The sequence below is a fragment of the Anguilla anguilla genome, chromosome 16, assembly GCF_013347855.1.
Source record: "Anguilla anguilla isolate fAngAng1 chromosome 16, fAngAng1.pri, whole genome shotgun sequence".
Lineage (NCBI taxonomy): Eukaryota > Metazoa > Chordata > Actinopteri > Anguilliformes > Anguillidae > Anguilla > Anguilla anguilla.
In genome coordinates, this window is record NC_049216.1 from 13,899,311 (window position 1) to 13,923,388 (window position 24,078).

At 44.5% G+C, this 24,078-nt stretch overlaps 1 protein-coding gene across 2 annotated transcripts; it reads right to left on the reverse strand.

Moving 5' to 3' along the window:
- LOC118215382 (homer protein homolog 2-like) lies at positions 1-24,028 on the reverse strand. Of its 2 annotated transcripts, none has more exons than XM_035396113.1 (9): positions 23,880-24,028; positions 11,402-11,558; positions 5,419-5,550; positions 5,074-5,166; positions 4,098-4,234; positions 3,826-3,982; positions 3,225-3,335; positions 2,817-2,897; positions 1-1,766 (listed from the first exon to the last, which is right to left on the reverse strand). In XM_035396113.1, coding segments are annotated over exons 1-9 (1,059 nt in total). In that variant the 5' UTR covers positions 23,882-24,028; the 3' UTR covers positions 1-1,577. The 2 variants fall into 2 exon arrangements, with proteins under 2 accessions (XP_035252004.1, XP_035252003.1); XM_035396112.1 differs by lacking the exon at positions 23,880-24,028 and adding an exon at positions 23,109-23,563.
- Positions 24,029-24,078: the final 50 nt, after the last annotated feature.

Sequence of the window (24,078 nt, forward strand, 5' to 3'; positions counted from 1 at the left end):
TATATAGGAGTAATTCATTTATTTAGCAAGGGAAAAAAGTGACATGTTTTCAAAACAGTAGTGGCAGAGATGCCCCTAATCCCAGTTTGACTTCCGTAGTGAACATCACCTTTCAGTTTCAAACAGTGATTAAAAACACACTCACAACATCGTGATGTTTCATGTACAAAATTTTTTGTGGATTCCCACAAGAAGCAGGCATGGCTCTTCTCTCAAACAGTAAACAGTGTGTACATATTCAACCAAAGTATTACATATAAAGTGACTGAACCCAGAAAATTCCCACTGCTGGAGGACAAAAAAAAAAGTTAAAAATCTACAGGCACCAGGACTAAGTGTCATTTTGGAGAAACAGTGAAAATGAAAATCAGATGTTGGAAGGTCCACAGCACCCCTTACACTTAAACATTATTCCGAAGTCTAGCAGCGACACAACACCGTCCTTTCCCCCTTCCCACAAAATATCGCCATAATGGAAAAAAAGACAGTCATGTGGGAAGTACCACCACAAACTTTGTACCAAGAATCACCTAAATTCACACCATACATGCAAAACCCTTTAAACACAGCACTCAGAATTGGGGTCCCCATGGCCCAGTTTGGGTGTGGCTATTGCTCTCAACGTCGAGGTTAATCAGACTTAAAAAGATCCCTTACCCTAATGCACATACAATCTTGCAAACGGTGTATTCAAAGCACCAGTAGAAGATTCCCAGAAACCAGCAGACAGGTGGTGCTTTCATACGCTTGATGGAGGTACAGAAGCCAAAACTATGTACCTTAGCATTTCCAGGATGCGTCTGCATCTTTTTTGTTTTTTGAATGCACTCCCTGAATCTGTGCTGTTAGTGCTGTGGACATGGTTCAAAATCTGAATTGTTGCAATGTTTGCAAACATAGAACTTTCACATTAGTAGCAAGATAAATTCTTCCTTAAGTATGCACATGTATGTCCATAAATCAACACTTTGATTATGATGTTAGTCCTCAACACTATAATCTCAATAACTCCAGTTATAGTTGTATAAATGTGTTTACCTATAGAGAGAAAGGAGCCTTCTTGTCAGTCCAGAAGGTCCCAGTACTGAGGCACTTTGTGTGACACTGTGCAGTGTTTGTATGTGCATATCCTGGAAAACATACTATTTCAACTGACCTGAGATCAGTGTGAATTAAATGCAGGCAGTCATACATATTCACATTTCCCTTTTTTCCCCCCACAGATTCACTCCGACTATTTCTTGCTTCCTATGGCTCATTTCACCATTGAATTATTAGCCCTTTCAAAATGTCCTCTGAAAGTCCAAACCTGTGGAAGCCAAACACACTTTACTCAAGAAACCTGAGACTCAATCCTGTCACGGTGAATTGAACCAACTGCACAAACCCCTCCCCATCAAAAAGAAATAAGTAAATCACCCCAAAAAAAATTCAACTTGCTGAAGTGGTCTGACCTCACATTTAATCTCTTTTATGTATTTTTCTATTTTTTTGTGCAGAAGGGGAGGGTATATGGCACCAGTTCTCTTCCCTGACATTCGCTCTTGCATTTCATTGGCCTCCTCTGGCCCCTCCCCTTAATTGTCAGCCCCCAGTTTGGAGAGCCCCTGTCTGAACTCCTGCAGCTCGTCCAGCTTCCCGTCCAGAGTGTCCGTCAGCTTCTTCAGCTCAAGCTTCATGTTGCCCTGCTGCTGCTGCCGCTCTTCCACGTCCCTCTGAAGCGCCTCCACACGGGCCTCCAGCTCGCCGTTTCTCCGCTCCGCAGCCTGCACAGCCAAAGGGCAAGGAGGAGCCATTTTAGCACAGCAGTGTGTGGAAGGGGTTAGGGAGAATACAAGAGTCTTATAGGACAAAAGTGTGTGATGTAGAGGTTTGGTAGATCACAAGCTTAGTGCAGCAGTTGGGTAGTAATGCAATTACAGTGTGTTCAGCAGTATAGTAGTTATTGGACAGAAATGTGTGATTTTTCTATTTTTTATATATTCCTTGATTTGGAAGCTTCTACAGTGCAATGCACTTGGTCATATGTCACATGGTAAGATATATTAAACACAGGGCACAGGGCTCAAGATATTTCAGCTGGTGACGAAGCAGAGAGGGAAGTCTGGAGAGATCATTCCAGCACTAGGAGTGGCATTACGTAAACACACTTGGGTCGGTAATACAAGGTCTGCTGGTTTCTGTTTGTGTTGCAAGAGGCAAGAATGCAATTCAATCACAGCACTGCCAATTTAATATCACGTCTGTCGGTCGGCCTGTCTGTTTGCACGTACAGTGATGGTACAGATAAAACACTCGGCTAACTTAGTGTGTGAAGAGGTTATTGTTTTTTCTCAGAGGCACAATAACAAAATGTGCCTTCCATCTAAAAGGCCTAACACCCTCCATGCACTACCATTCTCTTAATTTGTGTCACCATTAAAGCCTAATCCAATACACTGACTGCAATGGCAGCAGGTGTATTGGCCTGGCTGGTGTGTACCTGACAGGTGGGGGGGGGGGGGTGACATGTGAGCATGTACGGTCCTGAAATGGCACGCGGGGTTGAGTTTCACTCCTGCCTGAAACTGTGGAAAGAGCCGGAATGCGGACAGGCAAGGCTGGCGCCATGTGCAGAAGCTCCTCCTCCCAGCTGCTATTTAAAGAGTTGAGATGCGGGAGCCCTGAGCTCCCCAGGCCTACTGCACACGGAGGGCCTTGTGAGCGCAACAGCTGTACAGCAGCTCACTTTACTGCCCTGAGTTGGATTTAACACTGAATCTGTGCTAGATTTACAGTTGTCGGTGGTGATGCGATGATGTCACAGCATTATGTACCTTTAGCTTCTCAGTGATGCCATCACACTCGCCCATGAGTCGAGGGATTATCTCAGCCTGCTTCCTCAGGTTCTCCAGCTCCTGCAAGAGATGCCCTGAGTTAAACCCTCTAATCAGGACAGCCACCACATGTTAAATGAGGTGTGAATCTCAGAAAATGTGGTGACCTGAGCATACACAGGGTTAATGGGTACAGAATAGAAGGCTAAAGTCCGGAGATGGCTGGCTAGGAGAGGAGTCGATGATCCAGAGTCCTGATGCTGCTCCTCTTGTGGGCTGAGTGGCCTGTTCTCTCCATTATCAGTCATCTCTTACGAATAACAAAACCCAACTGGCCCAATCAACGCTTTTCTTCCCTTTTCTTTCTTTTTTGGGTAAAATATGCAAAAGTTATCTCGTAAGTCTTACCAGATCCTTGTCCTGCAGCTCAACCTCCAGTTCCTTCACTCGATTTGTAAGCCGGGTGTTTGTGTCCTTCTCCTGACCGACCTCATTACATTGTGCCTCCAGTGCTGTGATCTGCAGCCAGGGAGATGGGACATCATCACATCACAAACTACAGCTCCCAGAATCCTCCCTGGGTGTGGGGGTCAGGGGCTCATGGGCCTGTAAGGTCAGGGACTATGTGAAAGCCAAGCTCTGACAGCTGTGCAATAGTCTTAAGAAAACATGGCCAAAGAGGTTAACTTGAAGAGGTAAAAGGACAGTGAGCTATCAACAGAGTATGAACAGAAACTGGTTTCCATTTTTCGATTGCAGTGCATTACAAAATGTCAACTTGCAAAGGCTAAGAAAACAAAATTGGCTGGTGCGCAGCCACAGGCTGGCAGGACTCCCACTCACTGGTCAGGAGAGAGGTGCTGTCACATGGACATGCTGAAGGCCTGCACTTTGGTTCAAATACTGAGGGTTTTTGAGATGTCTACTGCGGTTCTCCATCTGTACTCTCAGGGGTAGGCCTGCACACGCTGTCCCGCACTCTCATGTTCATGCCCACAGACGTTCTCACCTTGTTTCGTAGGTGGCTGCTCTCCTCCTGACAGATGAGCACCTGCTTCTTCCAGGTCTCCACACTGGTGTTAGACTCCTGGAGTGAGTCGGTCAGCCGGGCATTGCTCTCTCTCAGGGTCTGTAGCTCCGTCTCCCACTTCTTGACATTTGTGTTGCTGGGCGACCAAGTAAGAAAGAGAGATTTAATCAGAATAAGAAGATTGGCTCGGGTAAACATACAGAACCATCAACTGTGACACAACTCTGACTCAGCTTGGACACAACTGTTACCTCTGCTCCACAGCAGCCTTCAGACTGTCATTCTCACTCTTCAGCAGCACGTCTGGTGGCCCATGATAGATCTTCTCATCGTCTGTGCCGTTAATGCTGGAGGCTTGTGTAGAGGACGGTGTCCCACGTCCAGATTCCTATCAGAGCAGAATGAGAGTCAAAAATAAGGCAAGTACATTGGTTTAAAATTTTAACAGCAAAAACCTGTGTGTTCCAGGGACATACAAACAGAATCAGCTTTTTATGGTGGACAGTTACACACCTGTTCAGTCACAATCAGCTTACACAGAAAACAGCAAAAATCTATAGTTTGCAATGCAATGTGAAGCCTGAGATAGTCAGAGTACTGGGAGTGTAAATCAGTCTGGCATTAAGCACCCACTATCGCTGCTCCCCTCCACTCATCTCAATACAGTGAGCCCAACATCCTGCTCTCCTCTGCTGATCCCAGTACAGTAAGCCCAGCATCCTGCTCTCCTCTGCTGATCCCAGTACAGTAAGCCCAGCATCTTGCTCTCCTCTGCTGCTGATCCCAGTACAGTAACCCCAGCACCCTGCTCTCCTCTGCTGATCCCAGTACAGTCTACTCTGAGCAACAAGACATAATCTGTCAGGTATCTTGGACAGTCATCCGTGGACCTGGAGGGCCACAGTGCCAGCAGGAACACTCAGCCCTGGTGGAGTTTATCCCCTGCGGAATGTATTCCCACTGTGTAGTTCAGAGTGTAGGTGCTTTAACAAGCACAGGAATAGAAACACTGAGATATATCCTTTCACCTCTGACCCCTGACCCCATTCCAGTGCTTCACCATGGCTATCCATTAGCAGTTGTGTCACATGTCCAGAGCATGTGCATTTATAGACCTGAAACAGGCCAGCTGATGCCTGCAGCAGTCACAGGTCACTGGCATGATTAGGGTTGCTCTATGAGGAAAGGAGTGTCACAACAATTCCCCCAGTTCATTCACTCATATACCTGGGAGTGATTACTGGACGTTTCCATCTTCTCTTGAGATTTGTCCCTCGCAAGTTTTGCCGACTCTTTGACTTCTAAGAATTTTTCAGCAAACTGGGGAGTACACAAAACAAAAAGCAAACAAGTAAATGTTATTCTCATACATATATGCGATACATATACATATAGGTAAGTAGTTGCCCAACAAACTAAACAGTATACATATTAAAATCAGTAAAATCACAGGATTAATAAAATGATGAATAAAATGTGATATTTCCGACATGTATGGTTATTGTGTGGCTAACGTAGGCATGGAACACGGGCGTGGCTGAGCGTGTTGGAGTCAGCAGGGCGGTAATGGACCTTGGCCAGGTGCTGCTCGGTGGGAAAGCCGAGGCCAAACACCGTGTTGGCCCGACTGTCAGCCCACTGGCCAAACTTCTGTGAGGTTTTGGTGAAGGTCATGTTGGGCGTGATCGTGCTGTTGATGATCACCTGTTAGAAAGGGAAAAAAATCCAGTTAAGCAGGAAGAGCGAATCTTTATTTAACATTCAATAATATCCCTCCCACGTCCGTCTGCACCACATCTACTGTCCACTCCCCACCCCCACCCCAATCTGTTCTTCCTTAGCCTTTTGTTTGCTGTAGATTTATTAGCATTTAATCTGCATTGTATTACAGTGAGACCAATTCAAATCTGCCCTGTCCGAATATGTGTTGTTTCTTCAAAATTCACTTATTTCATAAAAAAGAAAGTATGATATGTAAATGCAAGGAAAGAGTTTGTTCTTATGCTAAATTAAGGCTACAGCAATTTTATTAATTGTCTATAAGTACCTTGATTTGAATGATGGTTTCACTTTGACTACTGTTCACTGTCAACAAAAGGTTGTGCATATAATTTTTAGCCAAACTTGGGGGATAAATAGGCGGTAGGTAGAGACCCAGCTTGGGAAATTTACCAGGATACCGGGGAACCCCCTACTCTTCTCAGTAAGTGTCACTGGGATCTTTAATGATCACAGTGAGTCAGGACCTCGGTTTAACATCTCATCCAAAAGACGATGTCTCCTAAAGCACTGTGTCCCTAACACTGCACAGTGGCATTGGGATTTATTTGACCAGAGGGAAAATTGCCCCCAGCTGGCCCAACCGCACCACTTCACGCAGCAGTCCATACCAGACTTAATCAACATCATTTAAATTTATATACGAACACACCTTAGCACCAGGCCTGCCAATGCTTGAAGCCCCTTCTTAATCGTACAGAGAGAGAGAGTAATCTCTACACACAAAAAGATTTACTTCTTTCATCTTAAACAGCTGGTTATATCTTACCCCTGTGTGATGAGGAAAGCTCTTCAGAGCCCTGAAATCCTTCTGCTTAAGAACCTAAAGCTGCACTTTATATAATCCTCCATTTAGGGTGTATAAATGTGTCTAACATGCATAGACCATTCTGGAGGTAATGTTACTCGTACACCATTAACAATAACCAAACCAGTAGAGAATTACAAATGATGCGATCAACACATTTGAGTCTACTGCATGGACATATGTATGTTAGTGCTGACAATTGAATAGTAGACACAGAAACATGCACAGAGACCTGGGTGAAGTGATGAACACATGAGACTGTGGTGAGTCTTTATCTTGCTAGTGCTTCCAGCAGCAATAGCCACTGCAGGAGAGCAGCACATGAAGGCATGCAAATGTGCATTCACTCTGCGAGCAGCACTCGAGCTGCTCTCAGCACAGCGTTACACGCGACACACTTGACTCTGTGCTTGTTCCCACTCAGCTGCTGCTAGAAACTTAGACGAGTGTACAGCTAAGGTGCTTGTCTGCTCATGGATGCTGAATATCACCAGGGTAACCAGAGTACATTACTGGCCGTGGGAGTCAGGCTGCAAGCTCTGAGAGTAGGGCTCCCATACAGCCCCTCCCCCAGCCCATTCTACCCCCATGCCTCACATTGCAACAGGGTGGAGGAAAGAACCCAGCAATTCCAGGGAAACAGAAGACAGTTTAATTATGCCGCCTCTCTCATTTTATGACAACGCGGTTCAATCTGGAAGTATGACTTGCTGCCAAAAAAAATCTCCTGTTCTCTAGCTCTCCATCTCTCCCTCTCCCTCTCTTTCCATCATCCTCCTCTCTCTGGTAAGTGTGATGCTGCTGTCTGACACTGAAAAATATTCTGCTTTTTTCGCTGGAGTTTTTCCCAGAGCCAGGGGACAAATGGAGAGCAGTGCTTCAGTGCTGATACACGCACATGGCTGTCAGCAGCTCATTGTGTGGGACACGCGGCTGGGGTATCAGGCAGAGGCAGCAGGACAGTGACCCAATCGCAAAGGGACCCTCATTCTGAAGCCTGGCCAGGAGTGGATTCACAGAGCACACCGGTCAACCTGACAACCCCACCCCAACGCGCTGGCACTGCTCACACATATTTCACACCGTGTGAAATGTGTGTACATCACTCTGGATGACAGCATCTGCTCAATGCTGCAATGTAATGTACTGTGTGTGTACATGTATACATAAGTGCGTGTGAAAGTGAGTGTACAGATATAACAGTGCATGTGGGTGCACGAGTGTGTGTGTGTGTGTGTATGTGTGTGTGCGATCATGTGAGAGAGTGAGACTGTGTAAGAGTGTGCACACACAGAGCGCATGTCCAAGAGAGTGAGTGCGTTTGAATGTACAGGGGAATACAGAGTCAGAGTTGATGGGTTCAAAGCAATTGTGAGGAGACTCATGCTGTGCTCATATTCAGGGTCTGCATTCTTTCACCAAATGGTATCTTTTCCATGTCCTGCCAGAAGGCCTTCCTCCATTTCATAAGAGGTGACGTAAGGGCACTCAGAAACAACCAATCAGAAAATTTCATTTTGAAGAGTGCAATCACCCTGTGAGTGCAATCACCCTGTGGGACAGTGGTCCCTTCCCCCTCACAGCCTTCAGAGAAGCTCTGAAATGTTACACAAGCATGAAAACAGGCCATTCAGCGAATAAAGACGCTCCATTTTCAGAAGACCTCTCAGAATTCTTCAAGAAAACAAGTTATGTTGGTAAAGCAAAGTCATCTAATCAAGCCATTAATCTGACCTTCAGCAACCCACCACCTGCTCAAGAGAAACATACTGCGAACAGCAGCGAAAGGTCCAGACTTCCTGTCACATGGTGTGTAACAGGATAATCGGCCCAGACTGACACATCCTAGGAAATAATCCACTTTGCACCAGTGAAACCAGCAAATCCCCCTTGCTCTCTCTTTCTCTCTCTTCGTGGACTCCTATTCCATCCTGCTCACCCAGGTCTCATAAACGCTACTGATCCTGGGTGCAACAATGTACACCAGAGACTCAAGGTTAAGCCTGACCAGTTGTCCTCATAGTACGCACTGAAATTAAAAAGAAAAAAACTAATTCTAGCTGAGGGAGGTGAAGTCCCTTCGGTGAGAATGGCCAGCACAGAATATTTATATTTGGCAATAATGTTTTGTAATTTTCTGTTCGCTGGGGTAGCCACTCCTAGAGTACCATTCCAGTTAGCTCAGCCCAGCTGTCATAACTGTCATAAATATTAAAGGGTAAAAATGAGGAAGAAGGGCAGGATGTGCCTGCCTCTTAGTGGGGGTGTAAGTCAGGAGGTTGTGACTGAAACCCAAGGCTACTGGGTCAGGAACAGGGAGGGGATCCAGGTCGCCAGCTGGCACAGACACAGGACACCCAGTCTATCATGGCTGGCTGGGACTCCTGCAAGTAACTCCAAGCACTGATCCTGGATCAGTTTCAGCCTCATCTCTCCCCCCAGGAGAAGGGCTGGAGACGCCACAGGCATGCTGCTCAATCAGCTGAAATCTGACAAAGCCAGCGTGTGAGTGTGACACGTGAGTGTGCACGTGTCCACTTGGGTGTGTGTGTGTGTGTACATTATGTGTGTAAATGGGTTTTTAATCCCACATGCCCCAGGATCTTGCAGAGGCCCCTCCCTGGTAAGGGATTTGGGGGAATTCCTCTTGGGTACCCCCCTGTGAGGAAGATGCTGCTGGGCTGGCGGGGCATAAATGATGAAGGGGTTTAGCTTAATCTCTGGCGATCAGAGAGGAACACAAACTCTCCTAGCACCGTCTCTTCAGACCACAGAAATCTGCAGACTCATCAAGGTGGGGAGGTCCACAGAGCGCAGCAGGTGCACAGAAGGTAAGCAGGAGGTGTCTAGGTACTCTCTTGGGCTTCCATTGCATATTTTCAAATTTGAGCCAATAGCTGCTGCCAAAGCTGGTTCTCTCAGTCTGTCAATCTGGTGGAATGCAACCCAGAGTGTTCTCTGGACAGGAAGGTGGAATGCCGATGCGTTCAATGTAAGTCTCTGATTACAGGCGAGTGGAATGTCGATGAGTGGAATGCAATTCACAGTGCTCTCTCGTTAAAGGTGAGTGGAATGTAATTCAGTGTTCTCTGATTACAGGCGAGTGGAATGTAATTCACAGTGCTCTCTCATTAAAGGTGAGTGGAATGTAATTCAGTGTTGTCTAGTTACAGGTGAGTGGAATGTAATTCAGGGTTCTCTGGTTACAGGCGAGTGGAATGCAGGTAAATTGAATGTAAATCAGTGTTCTCCTGTTACAGGTGAATAGAATGCAATTTGAAGTGTTCCCTAGTTACAGGTGAGTTCATGTGCTATACTGAGCAGTGTGGGGATACGCTGTGCCAGGAAATCCGCAGCACAAACAGGCACCCCTCCACATCAGTGGTGGCACAGAATCTGAACAGAGATAATGCCGTTTGGCCCGCTGCCAAAATCCAGGACAATAACGTCCTGCCAAGAGATCCGATCCCTCCCCCTCCCCTCCCCGCACGCATGCATGCAGAGATGTGAGAGATCTCATCTCCCACCGCGCCTGCACGAACAGCTCCGCACCACATGACACACACTCATTCAACAGGGACCCGTCCACTGGATCTGACAGAAGCTCCTCTCAACTGAGCGAGAGAGTGACTCCCCTTCAGCACGGCTGATTTGCATGCACAGTGTGCACGACAGCCTCACGCAGGAATATCATCACTCTGCCTGCGACTTTGTGTGAGAGTGCGGTAAAATCTTTTATTTTAGAGGTGGGGCTGGCTTCATGAGATGGATGCCTTGTTTCAATACCTGAGTTCTGCATCTCATAAAATAATTGTAAGAACAAGCTGATGTACATTCATGATGTGCTTAAACAGGTCTTCTCATTTCCCAAAGGATGCATAGAAATACAACTCCTGTTTGGGAGAGGATTGTGAGGTCATGAATGTGCAGCTGAGATGGAGAAACTCAGCCTGAACCAACAGACTGACAGGAAAGCAGCAAACTTGTGCTGCCACTGCCACACTGGCACTGCCATGCCCAGAGAGCCTGCCACACCCACACTGCCATGTGCAGCACAGTGAGACACAGCTTCCCTACAGTGAGTACCACACTCAGTCCTGCCCGTCTCCATAGAAATACAAGTGCATATCTCATAGCATGAGTAGGAGGAGGAAGATGAGGACAGAGAGTAGGCTGAGATGAGACGTCCCACAGAACGAACATCTGTTAGCTTCTGAGAGAAATCTGTGGAAGTCAGCCAAGCTTTTAGACTGTGGTAAATCAGTATAGCTTATTAACAGCTTTAGGGACACAGAGTGTGGATCGGTTCCCTAGCAGGGAAGTCCCCACAGTGGTGTCGGCACTCAACCGTGAGGCAATGTGACAGGACAGGTCTTAATTTAGCCATGTCCTGGCTGGCGGTGTGGTCCAGTAACATGATGTCCTTTAAAGGCCCCCTCTTTCACAATCTGTGACTCCATTCTGAAGCTCCACTTAAATCACTCAGAGACCACACACCGAGCATTCCCCCAACACATGCAGCTGTCCATCATCCGGACACCACTGCTGCATAAGTTACACATGACTTACGCATATCTCACTCAGCTACAGGGTCAATGCTTAGCATTTTGATCATTGAAAAAGCAGATCAATTTCATTAATTTCAAAAGCTCAGTGCTCCAAGTGTCTTTCAAACATGTTTTCTGATATTAATACACAGAGGACAGTTCACTATGCTGTTGACACATAAGTTCTGATGGCTGTAGCTGGGCCCAGCCCATGGCCCTGTCCTTGGGGGACTGAATGGCACTATCACTGGTCTACAGTTCTTGCTGCTCTTGAGAGAGAAGGCTGACCTGTCACATCTGCTCTTTGACACAAATTTCAACCAGCTACTCCTCACAGACAGCCTCAGTCTCGCCTAACTCTCTTCCCTAGCTCCGCCCAGTTCCCCGCCCTTGCCCCCCTCAGTCCCACCCTCACATTCACCTTGGTGCCATCCACGCTGATGATGCGGTAGCTGTTCCGCGTGCTGTCGTAGAAGTAGGACACGGTGACAGCCTGCTTGCTGGCAGGGACCCAGTTCTTCTTGGTGGTCGGGTCGATTTGGAAGACATGAGCGCGGGTGGTGAAGATGGGCTGCTCCCTGTGGTGGGGGGGAGACAGGAAGCTTACATTTGCAATAGTACCACACCTATATAATACTGATCAATAATAACACCAATAAGTCTTCATCGTCATCAGAATTCCTCCTCACTGTACTCAGTCTGTGTTGGAGCGGCATATTAAATCAGTTCCCAGGCAGACCGTGTGACCTTGTGCCCCCAGCCACCATCCACAGTCTTGAGTGAGAGTTAATGCATCATTACCCATAGTTCCCCGTGGAAGCCCTGAACCATTAGCGCATCAGCACTTTTTATACACATGGAGAGGAGTACACCAAAACACACAAGGTTACATGTAGGTTTTTTACACCCCACAGGTGCCAGGACCAGGAGAGTTTGGCTAGGGGCACGGAAGGTGGGGGGGGTGGCTAATGGAAGTCACGGCTGTACTGTGAAAAACACTGCACAGGTATCAGTTGTGGAATTAATGTACAAACTATTTAATTAGTCCCCCCCCCCCCCCCCCACAAAATCAGGGAACCCACTGGTATGATACCACTTTCCAGGATGGAAATATGACTGTTCAGTGACTGTGTTTGAACCTGACTGGTGTTTCTCATGCCATTCACTGAGCCTCCCACACCAGCCAATCAGAGATGGTACAGATCTGTGAATCTGTAGAGAAGGACACTCTCAATCACCCTCGGGCTACACACTTAATACTGTAGCAACCAATACACATGTAAATAGAGGTGAATATGAGCAAAAAGGCTTGTTAAAAAGTGGGCTTGGTATTTAATGCTGAATTAGAGCACATTCCAACAGCACTGTACCCATGCAGATCACACGTACACTTCAGTGCTGACAGATCTGGGCCGACCGGATTTACCTACACCTAAAACAAGCACACAAACAGAGCACTGCTCTACATCGCTCCATAACGTGTGATCAGAGTGAATGCATTATAATATGGATCTTAAGAGCCACTGCAGTACTATTCTGGCAGCGTCCTTGTCTGTACTCTCCTTTTCTGATTGACTAAACAAGATGGACCAACGGATATCATTAAGCCTTCCTAACCTGAAAAATAACAAAAGAAAAAGTTCAAATAAATAATTCCCTGCAACTTACAACTTACATTGCAGGGAATTACCTATCTGTGTGTATCTGTTATTTGATATGTTGGGTTGCATAATAATCACAGCACTTCATTCTTATACTACAAGTTAGCATTAATACTATAATAGCTGCTTACATAGCATTACCACAGGCAGCATAGCCCTGCGGGCACAGTAGCCTAGGTCTGTCAGTGAAAGTATGTAGCGGAATGAATGAAGGATATGAATGAATGACTCAGTACTTCAGAAATAATTTTAAGTTTTTGATGAAGGTAAATCCAATATTACCAACCCAGACATCACAGGCAGGCCCGTGAGGCGAAGAGATTGGCACAGACAGTCCAAAACCACGCACAACCTACCACCACATTTTTATGCTCTTAATGAACTACGGACTGGATTTTAAATTACACATTTTGGAAAAAAAAAAACACTTTTAGTTTCTCCATTGAACAAATCAAACACATACACAGAGGTTTTGGCAACACAAACCCCCCGGATGAATCATTGACTCAGCATAGGTTACACACAGGAACACATACCAGCCCCCCATCCCTCATCCCAAACGACAGCGCGAGTCTTTTCTGCGAGGTAACTGCAGGTGTCTGGTAGCTTCAAACCAAAATGAGCCAAACTCTGAATGGTGCTGACTGGGGCAGTTGATGTCCTTCATGCCCTAGGAGCCCGGTGTCCCTACTGGACACAACTGACCCAGAATAACACCAAAAAGAACCTCTATCAAACACTGCAGTGTTATTTTCCACAAATTTCCAGACTTCACATCAAACAGATCTGACAGGAAATTCATCTTTTAAGTGAAGCATAGTCAAAGCATTTCAGGTTTCTTGAGAGGAACAAGGAAACAAAACTGCCAAGTGATGTAATCTGTCATAAAAATAATGCATTGCTGTGCCACATACTACTAGATAAAATAATAAAATGATGAATCAGAACTTGAATGTTGCATTACTTCAGAAACAAGATCCTCCCTGTGCCTGTGGTCCCTGAATGGGAGTGGCCTCAGCCTGTGGGCGTGGCTCTTCTTATATCTGACCATGATGCCCTTCCACCTGAGAACATTTCCATCGGGTTATGCAACATGCACCATTTCTTTTTTGGATGTGCGCCACAAAAACTTTTAAAAGGCGGCCACATTTGTCAGGAAGCACTAAAGCAGCCACCAGAATGTGAGCACCGCTCAGAGCAAAACTTTTCAGAAGCAGCTCTTTGTAACCTCTTCCCCTTCCACTGCACTACACTTGCAGTGGAATTTAAATTATTTACCGATGAGTGGGTGTGCTGTGCCTCAGTCGGATGGCATGCACCAGCACAGTACAGCTGCCAGGCATGGCAGAGAGAGAGAGAGAGAGGGAGAGAGAGAGCGAGAGAGAGTAAAGGGGGGAGAGAGAGAGAGAGAGAGAGAAAGAGAGAGAGCGTGAAGGGGAGAGAGAGAGAGAAATTTAAAAAACATTCTGAGAATTAGCCAGAAATAGTCAGACACAGAGAAGTTCTGTTTTTTTGCTGTGTCACACAGCAACACCTTGATCTAGGCTACATCCTACTCAGTGACTAACCGTCCTTTCTACTGGGAAGTGACATCATAGCAGAGCACCATAGAGCAAAGGGCAGCAGAGCTGAGAGGGAGACAGCGTGGTTATAGACATGCACTTCTGATAGCAGCATAGTTATCAAATGCAGTGATGACACTACTGCACTTTACTGCACACAAATGATCCTGAAACTCTAAGCTCCTATCATACCTCCATTATAAAAGAATGGAGCCGCACTGTTGGGCGTCCAGCAGCGACGAACCCTGAGAAACAGTGAGAAGCAGACCACCCAGAGAACTAATGGTCATCATTTTTATTATTTTTAATAGTTTCACAGTTCTTCAATAATCATAATCATAATATATGTGTTCTTAAAATTAGTCAGTAAATGTCATCATCTAGAGGAGAGACTTTGATGGCCCTTTATTATTATTATTATTATTATTATTATTATTATTATTATTATTATCAAATAAAATATATAACAGAGAGAGAGAGAGAGAGAGAGATTGAGAGAGAGAGAGAAAGAGAGAGAGATGCTGCAAACCTAAAACCGTTGAGACCATCTCCCAGCATGGACAGCGGAGTATAACCTGCCACCATAACAGATAATAATAGGAATGTTCCATTGCGCAACTCAATCACGGGAATGTTTTCACAGCAACACGATTGAGTCACTGGCACAGAGACACACCTCAAGTGCTGTCTTTCAAACTCTCTACAACTAAAGAGCATTTGGAGATAAAACTACAACGACACAGGGCCTGTTAACATGAAAAGAAAAGCACACACAAAATGCAATAACAAAGCCTGACCACTGATTCCCTACGTAACAGAGCCCAAACCATCCTTGCAGTCTACGCCTTGGTAATACAGTACAAATTGTTGTATTTTTTGCACCAATAAAGCATTTGGATTCATTTAACTGAACTCAATAAAGCCAAAATCATCATCCATCAACTCATCTGCACAGGCCAGAATCCTGCTCATCCATCACTACACCTGTGTCTGGAATGTCTCTTTTGGGCCACAATCGCCCTTTAATAATAATCTACCCCACAGAATGGTTCACCTGGAGCTAAACACGACCTCAATTACACAAATGCCTGTACAAATGACTGGAATTACATGAAAAAAATAATGCCCTCTTCCATCAACCAATTTTTACATTTAAAATGTAAACCATTTACAGGTATGCGGGTCGTCAAGTGCGGACCAACTTATTTGGTCAGAGGCCATTGTAATGAAGCACTGAGCAAGAGGTTTTCCAGTAACAAATAGCCTACTTTCAGTTGGACAGCCCTGAGGACACGGTCAGCCAGACTGTCTTACAGACACAGTCAGTCAGACCACAAAAGACTTTTGAATTTCTAAGAGTAACACCAATGCACTCCACTTTTGTAAATCACTCTGGGCCTGCTAAGTGGGAGAAAAAGAAAGAAAGAATCAAATCATCGATTGTCAGCTTTCAGTAACTTCACCCATTATGGGATTTAGAAGAGCTCATTCCATCTACAGTACTTTAGCCCCACTGATCCCACAACTTCTAATTTGGCACACAAACAGCCAGACACTGACCGCAACCATCACAGAAAGACAAATCACAAATCACAGCAAATTAGTGCATATTCAAATTATTCTAATTTCCCCCAAAACAACTGGCACATCGCACCTTGGTCATATATTCATTGTATAATCACCCTGAATTGACCATGCCTAATGCAGAAAAACTCCTAAAATGAAATGCCTTTTTGTAATTGTATGTGCATTTGTACATTCCATTTGCTGTTCTCTCAGGACATCATTCTACCAAGCATTGCAGGGAAAAGCCATTCCCACAACCATGGAATTTCTACCGAACAAAAAGCACTTCTGAAAGCCCTGAAATTACCATCACTGTTCAAGCTTCATTCATAATCAATCTGCATCATTGTAGATCCATTTAATGCTAATTCTTATCATTTTTTTTGAATGGCAGCCAATTTCTGAAGGGAGAGGGCTGAATGACCAGACTGCTCCACATCTCCTAAGTCTTCAACAATTAACACATTATTCACAGGGGAGAAACAAGGTTTAGTCAAAAATATATTTTAAGAAATGGTGGAAGATGTTTCATATCACACAAAATTATCCTTTCAGAGTCTCTGCCTACCCACAGACCAGCACTACTGAGTGCTAAACCCTTCTCTCCCTCCACTGATCCCATTATTGCCATTGACTCTTACTGTGAGCTGCGCTACCATTCGCTCCCCATACCAGCAACAGAATCAAGTACCAACCCTCCAGTCACATGACCCTGGAGAGTGGGCCGATTTTAGGCAGGAGTCTCTGGGTGACGCTCACCATCGTTGAGTTCCCAACCAACAATCTTTTGGCAATTTTCCAAACACCATTATTCCTCATAATGGCTTTTGGTTTCAGTCTGAGAGCACCTCATCTCAGTCATGATCTGGACAATAAAGTACTGTATGTAGAAGGGGCCTGTACAGTGACAGAGAGACACATCAGCCAGTCTCCTAGGAAGAGCTCCTTTGGTAAATAAAATGGACTGGACAAACTGCAAATGACCTGGCATACAAAAAGTTATAATCAATGGTAGAAACTATAGAACGCACACATTTTTATATGCAGTACATTCAGTCACACATAACCATTCCTCACACTATAGCCATTTGAAAATGCTAAATGTTTAAAATATAAAAACTCTTTATATGAATTTGTTTGAATCATACACCTCTAGTGTATGTGGGTATGGTATAATTGCAAGAAATGAAAGAACTCACTTAAAAAAAAAATATTATTGCAAATACAAAGACTGTATTATGGGATGCGTCAGAAGTGGCACTGGCAGCAAAGTGCAGGGGCCCTTATCTGAGTGTTTAGTCATCTATGGCCACTGTCAGCTCCTCCAGAAGAGGTAAATATCTGTGTGCCAATATGCATACAGATCCTCTGACTGCACAGGCAGTGTGTAAGGAGTCAGAGGTAAAAAACACTTACTGTCCTGCCAAAATGGCAAAAACACTGGTAGCCTGGTCCTTGACCACAGTCCTGCGGATTTCTTTTCCAAGCATAAAGAAATGGTTGGACCTGGTCATTAGATTTAACTCATTACTGCGCTCGTCTAACCCCTTTAAACACTCCTCAAGGGGCAGGTTGAAGGAAAGCCCCAGAGGCTTGCTGATGGCTTCTCGTTTAATACCAGGTTCAACCCTTCCCAGCACAAAGCAGCCCACCAGATTCACAATCGTGTCTCAATTATGTCATCACAGCCACTAATTGGTCGGGATCCTGAAGCCCTCAGTGTTCCAGGTGAGAGTGAGTGGCTGCCTGACAGGTATTTGCAAGGCCCTCAGGGTGCGGAAGAACTCCACTGGACTGAAGACACAGGCAGAACTGCTACTACAATGAAGTTTTGTTATTACACCTGTTCTGTGATTGGTTACTCTAACCTCCTCCTGGTAGTCTTAGGGGTTGTGATAGCACATCGCTGAGGATTGTCCTGCGCAGGCTGATGGAGAGCTCAAGTCACACACGCGTGATCCAACAGTCATGCCTAAAACACTTTCACAGGGCCATTCCTGAGATTCTTCCAGTCTGAAAACATAGCAACGATGCAGAACCTGCTCATCTACTTCAGCCCGCCTCACTCAACAGGACCCACAGCCCTGACGCAAACTGGCACCGGGGACAACATAAGCTGCCCCACCAGCAAGGAAGACGGACAAGCAGGCAAACCTCTCTGCAGCACCCGATATCACAGCGCTTTCCTATCAACCAAACTGTTTTCACAGTCTCTGCGTGGGTGGGTCCAAATGCAACTGGAATCTTCAGAGCACAATCAGATACATTTTCTAGGCTAAATGGCATTTACAGAGTAAAACATATTTCTTAAGATAACTGCCATGGGTGTTCACGTAAGAGCTTCTCCAAAATAACCAATCACTTATTAATAAATTAGGCCTAAATCATCCCAAAAACAGAATACTGGAGATGTACTGGCTGTGTTTATTTTCTCAGCACTCATCAGAAAAATTAGGCAACAGATTAACTGGCAAGAGGTTTCACAAGCTTATACAGCCAGGCAATAAGAGTCTAGTCTTAACTGGCACAACACTCACATGGCAGCAGAACATTTTCAACCAAATTGTCAGAAACTTGATCAGATTGCTGTATTTGATTCTCCTATGAATGTAGTGTGAGAGTGTGGGGAGCAGAATGGGTAAGGAACTGGGAACTAGCAACTCTAAGGATGGGCCACTGTCACTGTAACCTTCTATTATTCCTGTTCCTCTATTATTCCTGTTAGCTTTTACCTCAGCTGTAACCTGCTTAACCCATTTAATTTGCGGTCTGCTACTTTACACCAGGCTGGCCAGTGGAGAATGGGCTCCCCCTCTATAGCGAAGTTTCTTTCCATTGGGGAGTTTTTTCTCGCTGCCATTTGAGGATTTTCTCCCCACTGGGAGTTTTTTTTACCTTATGTACCGGCTATTTGTGGGTTCAGGTGTTTGCTCTATTTGCTCTTTTCGCTCTGTCTTTTGCCTTGCTACTCTGTAAAGTGTATTTGTGACAGTTCTCTGTAAAAGCACTATGCAAACAAAACTGAATTGAAATTGAATTGAATAACCTTGAGCAAAGTACTCAACCTGATCTGCCAGACAGTATATACGCATTGCATGTAAAAATAACGTAAGCTGCCTAAGTTTCTCTGGATGCTTGAAATGTAAATGAAATGCAGAGTGAAGCATGCTGGTTATCTGGGAGATTTCATTTCGCCAGCACCATGTGGGAGTCAAGGCTCAAGTCCAGGAAACGTGGGCTGTCTGGCTTAACACCACAGTTTTGCAAAGATCAATAATTATTTCAATTATGAAAATATCGTGTAACAAGTATGTGAAATTTTAGCCGTGAAATTTAAGTATTATCAAATACTTTGCTTGCTACATTTTTCATTTAAATATTTTCTGAACAGGAGGCCATGCTTCTCTGACTTGGCCTAGTCAGGTCCGAGTTAGTTCAGGTGAGGGCAGATGTTTGTAATTATGCACTCTGAGTGTGTAATTTACAGTGTGAGGGAAGGTGTCTGGAGAGGTGCGGAGAGCCGCAGCAGATGGCCCAGGCCCCCCACCATCTGCTCCAGATGACTCTCACTCCCCACCGGCTCACCTGCACCCACTGATCAGCTTTCAAGTAATAGTTGGTAACAAACCACCCCAGCCCTTATTCTGATGCCTCTCTAGCTCTCTCTCTTTCTCCCTTCCTCTCAGCACGAGCTGCTCAGACCTTCAGCTTTAGAATTTGGGAGCTGTGTCCAGAAGAGCCGCAAGCACATGAATACATCGCCCTGGCCACTCAAAATCAGCATCCTCATCACCTCAGCTGGCTAGTGGCACCCTCTCGACGCATCTGCTTTTAATAGCCACTGCCACACCACTGATTGCCCAGCCTCTTTAGCCAAGTCTGAACCACGCAGCAGACTTCAATCCCCGAGAGAGAACTCAATAGGCTGGACAGCTGACTTTCTTCTTGTAAGCAATGTTGAGACCTGATAAACACCCAGCCAATCAGTGAGGGGGGCAGAGCTCAACTAGACTTTTAAAAGAAAATAAAATAAAATTTAAGTGGTAGAACCTAATGCCACCTCATAAGAGATATACACTATTCTCAGGGTCTAATTTATCTCCCTGAAATCAAGGTACGTTAAGGTCTTCCTGCCAATCAGAATCTTAGCTGACTGGGTGATGAAATCACTGATAGATAGCCAGAAGGAAATTGAATAGCCTAGTGGGTTAAAGACTAGAGAACAACATGGTTAATCTATAACTCTGTACAGGACAAACAGCTCTGAAAGCAAAGCCCCAGTTTAAAAAAAAAAAAAAACTAATACAGTAAATCGATAGCACTGTGGGGACCACGATCACTCTCAGCATTAACTGTGAAAATGCAGCCTGATGTTCCAAAGCACTTCTTTCATAACAACATGCTGCTTAATTATTGACAAGTGACCAAAGTCCAAAGCAATATTTTTGAAACAGCAGACAGCACACGCTTTTGAATTTTTTAGATCAATCACAGGAAATTTTTTAAATATCACAATTTGAAAAAAAAAATCTTGTTAATGTGATAAGAGCAAATTCTCAATTCACCTTTTCAGAATTCTTAGCAGCCTGTACACACCCATGTAAAAAGAAAATCTTTCTGGTGTCTAATTTGCCACAAGGTCACAGACTATACCAAGACTGATTTGTTCAGTTTCAAGGAGGAGGCCTAATTACTATGGCTTTTAAAAACACAATACAAGATACGTGAGTATGTCTGCTAGAGGCCAGTATCATGAAGCAGCATTGCTGAGTCAGCCGGACAACTGCACTGACTAAAACCTGGAACCCTCCCTAACCTGGAACATGGACAAAAGAACAGTTCCGGGTTTTACTTGGCGTAGTTATACAGCTAACACAATATCCTGCATCGTGATACAGGCCCCAGGGCGCTCCTGCACACCGCACCCTGAGCCAGGCAGCTCCCGAACAGGACTGAATTTGGCTGCTGGAGGTATTGATCACCTCCATCACCACAGACAAACCCTCATTAGCTTTTGTAACTGTACTGCCGTTTCAGTGGCAGTTACCAGAAACGCCCACATGGCACCCTGGAGACAGTCCCGAGGAACATTGCCTAATCCCAATGGCTCTGTGATGCAACCGTCTCCAAAGGGGGAAAGGGCCTTCATGTGCTGGCCTTCACCTCCTGTAGTCATTCCTCTGGCTCTGTCCATTCCAGTTCCATTGCTTTACATTACATAAGTTTTTATTCAGCCCTTGCCTCAAACAATGTACATCTTTCAGCAAAAAACAAAAAAAAACAAGAATGTGCAAAACTGGTTCGTCAGGTTGCCTGTATGGTATGTAGAGAAGGCAGGGTACTAAGGAACAGGAGCTCAGAGAAACCGGTTTCAGCAAACATTTGGAAAAAAACATTCTCTCACTACTACAAGAAGAAAAACCCTTTAGTTGGTGTGAACTGAAAGTGGCAAAGGTTTGTTCGTGAGACTCTGGGTAAATAAACATTCAACCCTCAAGTTTGAGTTGTATCAGTTTCTTTTAGAAGCAGTAACTCATTCAGAGATTAATTACCACTGAGCCATTCAGGAGCGCAATCAGAACATACATTCATCTCTGTCCTCATTATAAAATCACAACCAGTGTGTCCAACGTCAACCAAACCCTGTGAGGAAAGGATTCCAAAAAATAACATTTTTTATTTGAACTTGATATCATGGATTCTTTGAGCAGCATTACAAGGGACAATCATCATTCTAAAGTGCCACCAAAGATTTGAGATCAATCACATACATTAATGGTCACCTATGTGTGTAGGCCCTCAGTAACACACATAGGACATCCACTCTGATCAAAGGATTGGCAATTCCCATCCTGAGTTCGGCAGGTGTGCTGGAATTTTGCATTCATTACATTACATTCATTTTCTAAATAAATTAAAAACTTGCTGTTTGGTTGTTTAAAACATAGTTATTGGCAAAAACATAGACTAGCTGGCTGGGTCTGTGAAAAATATTTTTCCTGAAAAAACATGAAGGCTTATTCATAATCCCGTGCTGCTGTGAAAAACACGTCTCCTTAAATCTATCGGCGATAAACATGAAAAGGCCGTGGGAAGGAGGAATAGTCACGTCTGAATCAGAGGATGAGGTCTTAATCTATCGCTACCTCTTCTTCTCTCCCTCAGTCTGTAGCTTTCCCGTCTCTTGCGTCCGCGTTTGCTTTGCCATGTTGTGCCACGTCTGTTGACGCTGCCAACAAAGTGGACCGGTCTCCATTGGAAACTCTGTTAGGTATCCATTGGATTCAGCAAATATCAGTTACGAATCCGTCATATGCCTCCTCGGGTCTCATTGTGCGGGTAACAGAATGTCCGGTGACTTTGCCTACGCATTGATGTGAATAATTAGCAACTCGGTTCTAATAATGAATATGGCACTCCGAATCTATTTAGAGCCCTCAACAAATCACACATGCTAAGGCATTTTTGTTACGTTCTGAAACAGATTTAATTTAGAATCAGCTGGTGCCGATGAGCCTACTGGAAATTTGGGCATCATGAAGGTAGACAAATAAGCTTCTAAAATCTGTGAAGCTTATGTCTACTTCATATTTCAAATGGTTCCATTAAATATTTTGTAAACTTCCTCTGTCCGAACACTTATCCTGAGGTGGCACCGTCTAACGCATAATCTAAATAAGCAACATGATAGTAGTTATCTGTTGGTGTTGCCAAATAAACAGCTTATCTCACAAAAAATTTGAAACTTGTTTTATCAAGCCATCAAATAAAGAAAAAAGAGCGTTGCGTGAGCGTAGCAGCAGCACAAAATAATGAATAGCCTACATCCCCTCCCTACGTGCGCCAGTAAACAGCTCACTGACAGCACGGGAACGAGGATTACCAGACCTACCAGGCTGTATTTGAGGAATTTATTTTGATTTTATCCTTCATTTAAGCATCGGAGTGTTCGTGCCACAGTCGTCAAACTTTCAGTGGTCTCTCTCGAAGTCGAACTGCCATTGCTCACCGTCAAATATATTTAGTCTATATACAAAACAATAATTAGGCTAACTAGCACGCTCTCATTTATTGGTCCACGTAATTTAAGAGATTAAGGTGTGTAGGCTACGTTATATATATATATATATATATATATATATATATATATATATATATATTTTAAACGGAACGAAAAGTCGCGCGATTCTCAATGAGAGTCGAAAGATTGGTTGGATGTATGCAAAACGACTGAAAACATAATTGCAAACAAGTGGAGGCATTTGAAAGCAGTTGTCAAAATAGCATGCATTTGCGATTAGTCTGACAGGCAGCTATCATGTTATGGTCGGCTACTCACCCCATTTCCACGGACTTTTACAACAGAACCCCAGCGTCCAAAATTATATCCGGTGTAAATTACAGTAGCTTTGTATAAATTAAAAAGATTCTGAACGAACTAAATCTCCATTCCTGTCATTAGCTCTTCGCTGAGTCCATACCGGCTCCCCACTCCAAGAAGCAGTCAGCGCAGAACTGAGATCTGACTCACTCGCGCACTGACGCTCTTTAAAATGTTCGTCGTGGTGAAGGCTTCCCCTGTCTACACACGGAAGCCTGTGTCATTTAAGAAGCCTTCCAAACGGTGAAATGACAACAGCGCAAAATACCGCAGTGACAGTTAAAATATTGCGCTTTAAAAATATATAGGATATTACGACGTTTCATGCATTTCTACGCTGATAGTTATCTCTGTTCCCATGTGAGCATGGACCATGAGCTATAGCCGATTTCTAACTCAGACAAGCTACAGCAGCGACACTGAGCGGATCACACCTGCTCACAGTAGCCCTCCCACGCACGCTAGGCTATTAGGAAGCATGTGCGTGCTCCCCAGGAGTGTGAACAAAACTTAATCTCAGTTATTTTGCATTGCCCTGTGTTTGGTATTCGACAAGTCTTACAAAGATCATATTGAGCGTATGCGTGCAATTTCACATGTAGCTCAAATCTGATGCCTGGTTACTCTATTGCAAAAGAATGTTATAGGTTCACCTGGTTAAGTAAAGTAGGATATAGGCTAACGAATACCAATAGGAGTGCCTATTGTTTTGAAATTCATGTTACTTACATCGTTCTTTTATAGTTCACAAGCACGTTGATTGACTGTAGTGGAAAAAGAGCACAGAGACCGTTAAACGCCTCAGATTTTAAATGAAAGAAGGTTAAATGTAGGCTAGCTCAAGCCGTGTTGCCTCTAGGCTACTTAATGTTACGATGCACTTAAAAGGGGGCGTCCAATAACAGGTGAATTAAATAGATTCATGGGA

Bases quoted from the DNA above. Each gene is read 5' to 3' on its own strand.
- LOC118215382 (XM_035396112.1), bottom strand. The intron at 4,235-5,073 runs GTATATGAGTGA...CTGCTCTGATAG, and splicing joins CGTCCAGTAATCACTCCCAG to GAATCTGGACGTGGGACACC. The intron at 3,336-3,825 runs GTGAGAACGTCT...CCCTGGCTGCAG, and splicing joins GCAGCCACCTACGAAACAAG to ATCACAGCACTGGAGGCACA.